The sequence below is a fragment of the Rattus norvegicus genome, chromosome 12 (assembly GCF_036323735.1).
Source record: "Rattus norvegicus strain BN/NHsdMcwi chromosome 12, GRCr8, whole genome shotgun sequence".
NCBI classification, from domain to species: domain Eukaryota; kingdom Metazoa; phylum Chordata; class Mammalia; order Rodentia; family Muridae; genus Rattus; species Rattus norvegicus.
The window spans coordinates 18,671,332-18,680,726 of NC_086030.1; the positions used below are offsets into that span (position 1 = coordinate 18,671,332).

General features: G+C 46.3%; 1 protein-coding gene across 1 annotated transcript in view; it reads right to left on the reverse strand.

Moving 5' to 3' along the window:
- Positions 1–4,339: 4,339 nt before the first annotated feature.
- The window catches only part of LOC102547234 (uncharacterized), a 42,334-nt gene continuing 37,278 nt past the window's right edge, over positions 4,340–9,395 (reverse strand). The window contains exons 7-8 of the mRNA XM_063271911.1: positions 7,785–7,872; positions 4,340–4,424 (exon numbers count right to left, since the gene is read on the reverse strand). Of these exons, the coding sequence (XP_063127981.1) occupies positions 4,340–4,424; positions 7,785–7,872 (173 nt within the window). The remainder of the gene's footprint in view (positions 4,425–7,784; positions 7,873–9,395) is intronic.

Sequence of the window (9,395 nt, forward strand, 5' to 3'; positions counted from 1 at the left end):
ACGGAGACCCTGCTGAGCTCCTGGGATGAGCCCAGGGGTCTCTCACCATACAGAACACTTCAACAACTTCAACTCATGGGAGGGAGCAGCCCATCCCTCAGTACTTCCCATTGCCTTCAACATTTTAGCTCTTCACTGCCAAAGACATCCCACTGCTCTCTACCCACAGGGAAATAGGATGTAAGTCCTACAGATGCATATAATTATCTCCAATCTGTTTGTGGGCTGGTCAGAGCCATCGGGCTATGAAAAATACAGTTCAAAGGATGCCTGCAGCAGCTTTTTAAAAATGGGTTTAAACAAAAAGGAAAGATGGCTCAGTTGTAAAATGTTTGCCTTACAAGCATAAAGATCTGAGTTCAGTTCCCCAAGCTTCAATATAGGTGCGGTGATGTGTACATATAAGCCCCGTGCTTGGGAGGCAGAGGCAAGAGTCTCACTGGCCACACAGAGCTTGGGAAGCAGAGACAAGAGTCTCACTGGCCACACAGAGCTTGGGAGGCAGAGGCAAGAGTCTCACTGGCCACACAGAGCTTGGGAAGCAGAGACAAGAGTCTCGCTAGTTGGTCAATAAACTCCACGACACTCTGGCCTCAACACGCATATGCCCTCATGTACACACACACACACACACACACACACACACACACCACATTTCATATGACCTAACACCTCCCAACTTCACGGATTTCTCCAGAAACACCCTGCTATTCGATTACATAAAAATTGCAGTGTTATCTTACTTTCCTGAAAGTACTGGGGATTGAACTTAGAGCCTTGTGCCCTGCTCCTGAAATACAGCCCAGACCTCAAGGTAGATGATGGTCTCACCTATCACTGGCTGTGCTCATGTGACTGGGTTAGGATTTGTTCTCAGCATGCATCGTGACTTGCCTAAGCTAATTCATCGCCGGTCTCTCTCAGCCACCAGACGGCATAATACGAGGGACAGAAAGACTAAGAAAATGCTGCCAGGTCACCAGGCTTGTAAAGACAAAACTAGAAGCCAATTCCAGGAAGGAGAGGATCTAGGAGCTTCCGTGTCTCATGTTGCAGGTGATGTCACCAAGCAACAATTGGCTACCCTGGAAACAAACTGGTCATCTGATCACCGTAGCCTGATGATCTTGCAGAAGACTTGAGGTCAGTTCCCAACACCCAGGTAAGGTGACTTAAACCCTGTAATTCCATTTCAGGAAATCCAAAATCCTCTTCTGAACTCCCTATGCATACACACTAACACACACACGCACAAACACAGATGCACAGACACACATGTGCATACATGCATGCACACATATGCATGCACATTAAAAACTAATAAAAATGGATGTTTTGGGAGGAAAAACCAACAGTGAACCAGGGAGGTGGCTCTGTAGGTAAAATGCTTGCTGTGCAAACTTGATGACCCGAGTTTGAGCACCAGCACCCAGGATGTACAAAGCCAGGCATGGATGTCTATGTGCACTTATAATCCCAGCACTGAGGATGCTGAGAAGGGGGTAGGAGGATTCCTGGAGCTTGTTGGGCTACCAATTTAGCTGAATTAGTGAGTTCTAGGTTAACTGAGACTCTGTCTTAAAAAAATAAAGGAGTGAGGGAGCTAGAGAGATGACTCAGTGGCCAAGAGCACTGGCTGTTCTCACAGAGGACCCAGGTTTAGCTCCCAGCACCCACATGGCTGCTCACAACCATCTATGACTCCAGTTCCAAGAAGTCCATAGTCTCTTCCAAACTCTGTGGATTCCTGCATATATGTGGCACACACACACACACACACACACACACACACACACACACACACACAGGTGCACACAAAGACAGGCACATAAAATAAAATAAATATTTTTTTTAAAGATGAAAGGTATTCTAGGAAGATACCCAGTGTTAACCTCTGACCTACATACATGCAAGTGAACACATATACATGTTCATGCACAAAAGAGAGGGGGAGGGGAGAGAGAAAAGAGAGAGAAGAGAGAGAAAAGAGAGAGAAGAGAGAGAAAGAGAGAAGAAAAAGAAAGAGAGAGAAGAGAGAGAAAGAGAGAGAAGAGAGGAGAGAGAGAGAGAGAAGGGGTGGGGGGAAGAGAGAGATTTAGCCTAAAGGCAACTGTGTAGCCAACTTTTGTGACCAAGAACATCAGAAAGAGTTCATAGTGACACATTGTACTCTCAGCAGTCAGGGAGGCTGAGGTAAGAGGGTCTCCACAAGGATATCCTAGGCTACAATAGCAAACCCATGTCTCCAAAAACCAGAGACATGGGCAGTGGAGGAAAGATGGCTGAGAAGAGCGGCTGCATGTGTTTTCCACCTCAAAATATGTGCACACTGTCACACGTGCGAGCTGAATATGTGTGTGATGCAGAATAAAACCCATGAGCCAAAATCCAAACCAAAAGCCTTGGAGCTCTTCCCTCCTTGGAACACATCCTGGGAGTGTTTCCTACAAAAGGAAAACACAAGGCTAGCCTTTTGCATGGAAGCCACAGAATCACAGTAGTACAGGCCTTGAGAAGGCCAGTGATCATTGGCCTTAAATTATCATTGCTTAAGATCAAGATGAGAGCCAGGAGGAAGCTTCCAGGGCAGGCTCTGGGGAGAGGAGTGAGGTACCAGACTGAGGCTCCTAACCTTTCTGTAAACCCCCAATTTCCTTTTGTCATTCAGTATCACCCAACATATACTTTGTTACTGTATTAGTTACATTTCTGTTGCTGTGACCAAAGGATTCCATAGGGTGAAATTTAGGAAGAGTTTATTTTGCTCATACTCTATCATGGTGGGGAAGGCATGATGGTGGGAAATGGGGCTGGCCATTCACATCACATTGGCAGTCTCAAAGCTGAAAGAGAACTGGAAGTGGGTCCGGGATATAAAATCACAAAGCCTGCCCCCAGTGACATACCTACCTCGTTCAGCAAGACTCTGTATCCCATCCCCCAATTTCCATCTCTTTTTCAGACACTACCACCAGCTGGGGAGGGATCAAACATCCAAACACATAAGCCTATTGGGGACATTTCCCATTTAAACCAATGCATATGGGGAAGTGTTATTAGCATTGAGGACTAAGGACGTTCAGACATCTAACACACCATGTCCAACCCTGGCTGGTCTTAAAGAGCAGCTTCCCTGTGCAACTTGGGTTTCTTCATCACAGAAGTAAGTTCCCTCCGCTCAGAAGAGTGTCTGCAGGGAGTCAGGTAGGTGTACAGCCTTAGCTAACCTGGCCATTGGATGGTTCAGCACTGCCACCTGCCACATTTGTTTGGTTCCAACCATTATGTTGAATTTTTCAGTCTGAATCCAAATGGAAAAATAACAGCCTTTCTATCTCACAGGGGACGTAGGAAGGTCTCACTGGTGAAGCACAGAGAGAATACTGAGTGGGGATGGTGGGGGTAAGGGTGTACTCAAACACATTCCAAACCATGCCTGCTTCTCTCCAGCTACCCTCTGCATCTGCTGGAGTCCAAACCACCTGTCTCCCTTAATACCCGCATCAGTGTCTATGTGCAATCTGCCAGGGAAGGAAGGAGGGCAGGGGCCCAGCAGTAGAGTTCCTGCCTGGGATCTGACAATAAGAGAACTGGGACAGGACTCGATGGTAGATCGTATGCCTAGAATGCCCCAGTGAACACCTAGAGGCTTGACTCAGCAGGAAAGGACTTGTCTATAGCATCCAAAAGAAGGTCAGGGATATAGCCATAAAGTTCTCAGCCTTCAGATGACCGTGTTAGCTCCCATTCTATAGCTCCTGTGTTTATTTGAGTGAGAACAGCCCTCATAGGCTTAGACGTTTGAATGCTTGGTTTCCAATTAGTGGAACCATTTGGGAAGGATTGGGGGTGTGGCCTTGTTGGAGGAGGTGTGTCACTTGGGGTTGTCTTTGAGATTTCAAAAGCCCATCCTGGGCCCAGCGCTCTCTCTTCCTGAAGATCAGGATAGAATAAGCAGAATTCCCAACCGCTTCCCCAGCACCGAGTCTGCCTTGTGCCGTTCCTGTCTGAGTCATGATGAGAATGGACTAAGCCTCTGAAACTATAAGCCAGCTACCAACCAAGTTCTTTCTTTGCTAAATATTGCCTTGATCGTGGTGTCTCTTTGCAGCAACAGAAGAATAACTAAGGCAGGTCCTAACAGTCAAACATGTCTCTTGCTCCTCACCAGGGTGACCAGATGTTCTGAAGACAGAGCTGAAGCCCCTGCCCCAACACAAGGATTCACTGTGGTCTGACTTCTGCATGCCTATCCAGCACACTTGTGTTCAGGACTCAGCTTCCAGAAACCTGTCCAGAGTTTCAAGAGCATCTCATCACAGTGACTGGCACTTGGGCATCAGCTGCCATGCACCGTGAGCTTCTGCCAGTGTGTCACCTGCCCCTGCTCACTGCTGGGTGGCACGACCACAGACCCCATGGAGCTGAGAGTTAGCAAAAGAGAAATTGGGGTCAGGAGACGGAGGTGCATCATGCGTGTAAGCTCTGATTCTTCTGATAGATTTTACCCAAGAGGCTTTCCGTTCCAAACGTCAAGGGTTTGCAGTTCCTCCAAAAAAAAAAAAAAAAAAGAAGAAGAAAGAAAAAAAAAAGAAAAGAAAGAAAGAAAAGAAAAGAAAAGGAAAAAAAACTGGGCTAAGTTGACCTGGAGGTCAAGAGAACATGAACTTCCCGTTTCTAAGAACAGCTTAGACTGAATTTGGAAAGGCAGAAGTCAAAATAGGAAAAGGGAAGTGAGCTCCCACAGAGTCAGTAGAAACAGAATCTGAGCCCCGTGGGTTCATGATCTCTCCAAAACAGTGACAGGCACTCAGGAGATGAAGGGTTCCAGACCAGCCTGAGCATAAAGAAGGAGACCTCGACTCAAACAGACAGAACAAAACGAAGCCAAGTTCTGCAGCACAGCCCTGTAGTTATAGCTATGTGGAGGCTGAGGCTAAAGAATCGCAAGTTTAAGGCCAACCAGGCAACTTAATAAGACTTCTGACTCAAAACTAAAAGAAGAAAGTAGCCTAAGGGTATAGCTCAATCGTGCCTAGAATCCCCCAGTGAGGGGCTGGGGGTATGGCTCAGTGGTAGAGCCCCTGCCTAGAATCCTCCAGTGAGGGATTGGGGGCGTGGCTCAGTGGTAGAGCCCCTGCCTAGAATCCTCTAGTGAGGGGCTGAGGTGTGGCTCAGTGGTAGAGCCCCTGCCTAGAATCCCCCAGTGAGGGACTGGGAGTGTGGCTCAGTGGTAAAGCCCCTGCCTAGAATCCTCTAGTGAGGGGCTGAGGCGTGGCTCAGTGGGAGAGCCCCTGCCTAGAATCCCCCAGGGAGGGGCTGGGGGCGTGGCTCAGTGGTAGAACATTTTGTTCTATGTGCAAACTTCTGGTTTCAATCATTGGTATCAAAAACAAAACAAAACAAAACAAACGAAGCCCCCAGAAAACTTCCATTCCTCCTTGTCTCTTTGCGCCATTTGAGCTGCATTGACTTTAGTAGCCAGTTAAAAGCGTCTGTCTTGAGGCAAAGTGGAAATTCAGTGGGTTTTTCCAAATTAAGATGGTAATAAAACTACTTTGGAAAAGAATAACAGAAAACTGACTTCAAGAGGCCCAGACACAGCTGTCCATCAGTCTCACTGGTCTAAATAGAATTGATCCACACCTTTTCATGGCTTCACCGTGTGACTCCACAGGGTTTTCTGGGGAAATACTGTTGGTGTAGGACACTGTTGGCTGTGATTTAGCATTCTCTAATTTATCAGATTTCGTCTGCATAGTGCTGTACTTAGTTTCACAAAGAGGTTTTTAGATAAATAGAAGTAAACGCAGATTTAGTTTATTCCTTCACGTGAAGACTTCTCAAGAAAATCAATGTCTGTCTGCACAGCTATCCCAGCAGCCTGGCACCCTTCTTACATCATGCTTGCTCCTTCCGCTGTTGGCGTGCATGTGACAGATGGCTTCATTTCCCTGCCGTGGTTCTATTGCCTGCACGCACGCACACAAAATGTATTTAAGGCCTATTAAAGGTCTTACTTAAAATGACAAAAATCCCCAAAGCTCAGGCTGACAACAGCATCTTATGCTTATTTACTTTTAGAGTGTGTTTGTGTGTCCACGTACCGCAGTCCATGTATAGAAGTTAGAGGGCACGAGTCGTTTCTCTCCTTCCGTCCCAGGATCAAACTCCAGTCATCAGGTTTGGTGGCTGGAACACTTATCCATGGAGTCGTCTCACTGGTTCCTACATAGGCTCACCTGTTCTGCGACACCAGAGCCATCAGGGAGCTGTGTATACCCCAGACAGTAGGACACACTTGTAGTCATGAACATCAGTTCATTAACAGATGTGTAAAAGCGTCAAGAGTGGAATATGGGGTTTCCACCCAGCATGAGAAGGTCTAAGGACGAATTCTCTCTCCTGTCTCAGAAACTGTTCTTGGGACAAGGGCATATCTCAGATGCCTACTGTCACAGTTCTAAAGCTGTTAGGTCTTAGATCCTGGGTCTGCTCTGAAGTGGTCCATTTCAAGCTCCCAACGTTCATGGCCAAATTCTCTTTTGTGCTTCTCTTGAAACCTTCCTGGTATCTCTCCTGGCTTCCTTCCAAACTGATCTTTGGTCCTTCCCTGCAAGCTAATAACAGGTTGCACTATCATGTGTGTGTGTGTGTGTGTGTGTGTGTGTGTGTAGATGTACACATGTACATGTACATGAGTGCATGTGTGAGCACATACGTGTGCACATGCATGTGTGTGTACCTGCACGTGTATGTGAGCATGCCTGTGTGAGCATGTGTGTGCATGCATGCATGCATGTATATGTGTGTGTGCATGCATGCATGCATGTATATGTGTGTGTGCATGCATGTATATGTGTGTGCATGCATGCATGTATATATGTGTATGCATGTGTGTGTTTCTTCTGTCACATGTCACCTCATTTCTTTAAAAATTGTCTATGACTTTATTTATTTATTTATTTATTTATTTATTTATTTATTTATTTATATGGGGAAGGAGCATGGGTTTGATATGTACCATGACCGCCATATCGAGGTCACAGGATAACTTGTGAGAGTCAGTTTTTTCCTTCTAGGCTCTAGTTCCTCTAGACTAGTTTCTTCTAGTTCTGAGGCTTGAACACAGGTTTTCAGGGTTGATGAAAGGCACCTTTGCTCCTCTGGCTTCGTATGCCTTATGTTTTGACCCAGGCTATCTCACTGGACTGGGAGTCCACTGGTTTGGATAGATCTGCTACCTAGCAGACTCCAGTGATCCACCTGCCTATGCCTTTCCACCCTGTGCTGCCGTGACAGACATGTGCCACTACGTCTGGCTTTAAGTGGGCACTGGAGAGCTACATTCAGCTCCTCATATACATGCAGCCAACGCTTTACTAACAGATCCACCTCTCGACCCGTTGGTTACTCTTATCTCAGTGCGTTCTGCCTTGAATGGAGAGGAGATAGGCTAGTTATCAAGAGACAGACACAGCTGGAATGATCGATGTGGCTTACGCAGAGGTCAGCACATGACTGGTCGGAAGGAAGGAGACAGAGAATGAAGATGTGAGTGAGGGCCTTTCTTCATGTGCTCAGCTTGTAAGCCTGGGAAAGGATCCCGCTTTTTACCAAAGCAGCCTTCCGAACGCCTGTTATACATATTCAGTGAGCAGACAGTTGTTGAACTAAGGATACACGGCTTAGCTTCCATATACACACGGAAGTGATGGGTTTTGAAGAGCGGTGGAGTCTGTGGATTGAGCTGAAAGATTGAAGGCTTCCCGGGGTGGGCTCACCTCTCCAGGCACCGCCCAGCCCCCCTCTGGCTCCCTGCACTTCCACCAGCAGAGCCAATGAGTACTGCACAAAGGTCCTGAGAAGTCCCTGGATGAAATAGCAGAGTGGAGATGAACGTGTTCTGAGCTACGTCCTACCCAGTGCTGTGACTCTTGACAAGGAAGGCTGTCAAGCCTACCGGAATGGAGACTCTTCTGCCTCATGCCTCACGGGACCTGCATCCCTCCACGGAAACACGTTTTCTTTTGCCTACCTTGGGTCAGGTACCGTGGTGGACGCTAGGGTAGTGGTTGTGAATGAAATGGACATGGCTGAAGCATGATTTTAAGTATGCCAGGATCCTGGTGATGATGGAAAATTCTAGAAGCCTTAGGAAACACGAGTCTATAGCCATGGTTAAGGTTTATTTGTTGAAATAGGGGGTATTTTGTAACCCAGCCAGGCTTTGAACCCGCTCCATATCCACGATTGACCCCAAGCTTACAGCAATCTTCCTCTGAAGTACGTATATCCACTTGGTTCTCAAATATTGTTTAATTGATTGATTGATTGATTGATTGATTTGTTCACTCATTCACTCGTTCATAGACATGGTCTCACTATGTTGCAATGGCTGACCTGGAATACTCCATACAGACCAGGCTGACATGGAACTCACAGATCTGTCTCCTGAGCGCTGGGATTAAAGATGTACACCAGCACATGCAGCCTTTCTTCTCATTCTTTTCAGGAAAACTTTTCTTTTTTCCTTTTCCTTTCTTTCTTTCTTTCCCAGGTTCCTTAATATCACCATAATCATCATCATTCTATTTCATTACTTAAAACAATTTTTAAATTCAAATATATTTTGATCATATTCTTCCTTCCAAGTCTCACCGGATTCTCCCTATCCACCCAAGTTTCAATTCTTCCTTAAAAAGAAACAAAAACCCAAGACAAAAAACAAAGCAAAATAAAACCATATCCAAGAAGATTTTTAAAAAACGACACCAAACTATAACCAAATAAAAGCACACACACAAACAAACAAAAAAAAAACAACAACAAAACAAAAACAAATTTGGATTGTCTGTTGGTCAACAACTCCTGAACATGAATGTGTGATGTGTCCAGGGTCACTGTATTGGAGAAAACTGATTATCCCTCTTCCCAGCAGGTCTAAATGACAGTTCAGTTGTTGATCTTTACCCTAGTGGCTAGGTTTTCCTTCCTTCCTTCCTTCCTTCCTTCCTTCCTTCCTCCCTCCCTCCCTCCCTCCCTCCCTCCATTCATTCATTTTTTGGACAAGACAAACCAAAAGAAACAGAGGCCCACTCATCTGCACACCCAGGGATTCCATAAAAACACTAAAGCCACAATTTATCTACAGAGGACCTGGTGCAGGCCCTGAGCTTGCTGCTTCAGTCTCTGTGAGTTCGTATGAGCTTTGATCATGTTGCGTTAGAGGGATTCACTCTCTCGGTGTCCTCTACCCCCTCTAGCTCTTCCTGCCTCCTCTTCCGTCGGTTCCCTGAGCCCTGAGACATCCCAGTTAGGGCTGCATGTTCCAAGGTCTCTCGTTCTCTGCGTGACATCTGGCCGTGGGCCTCTGTGTCTGCTCCCATCTACTG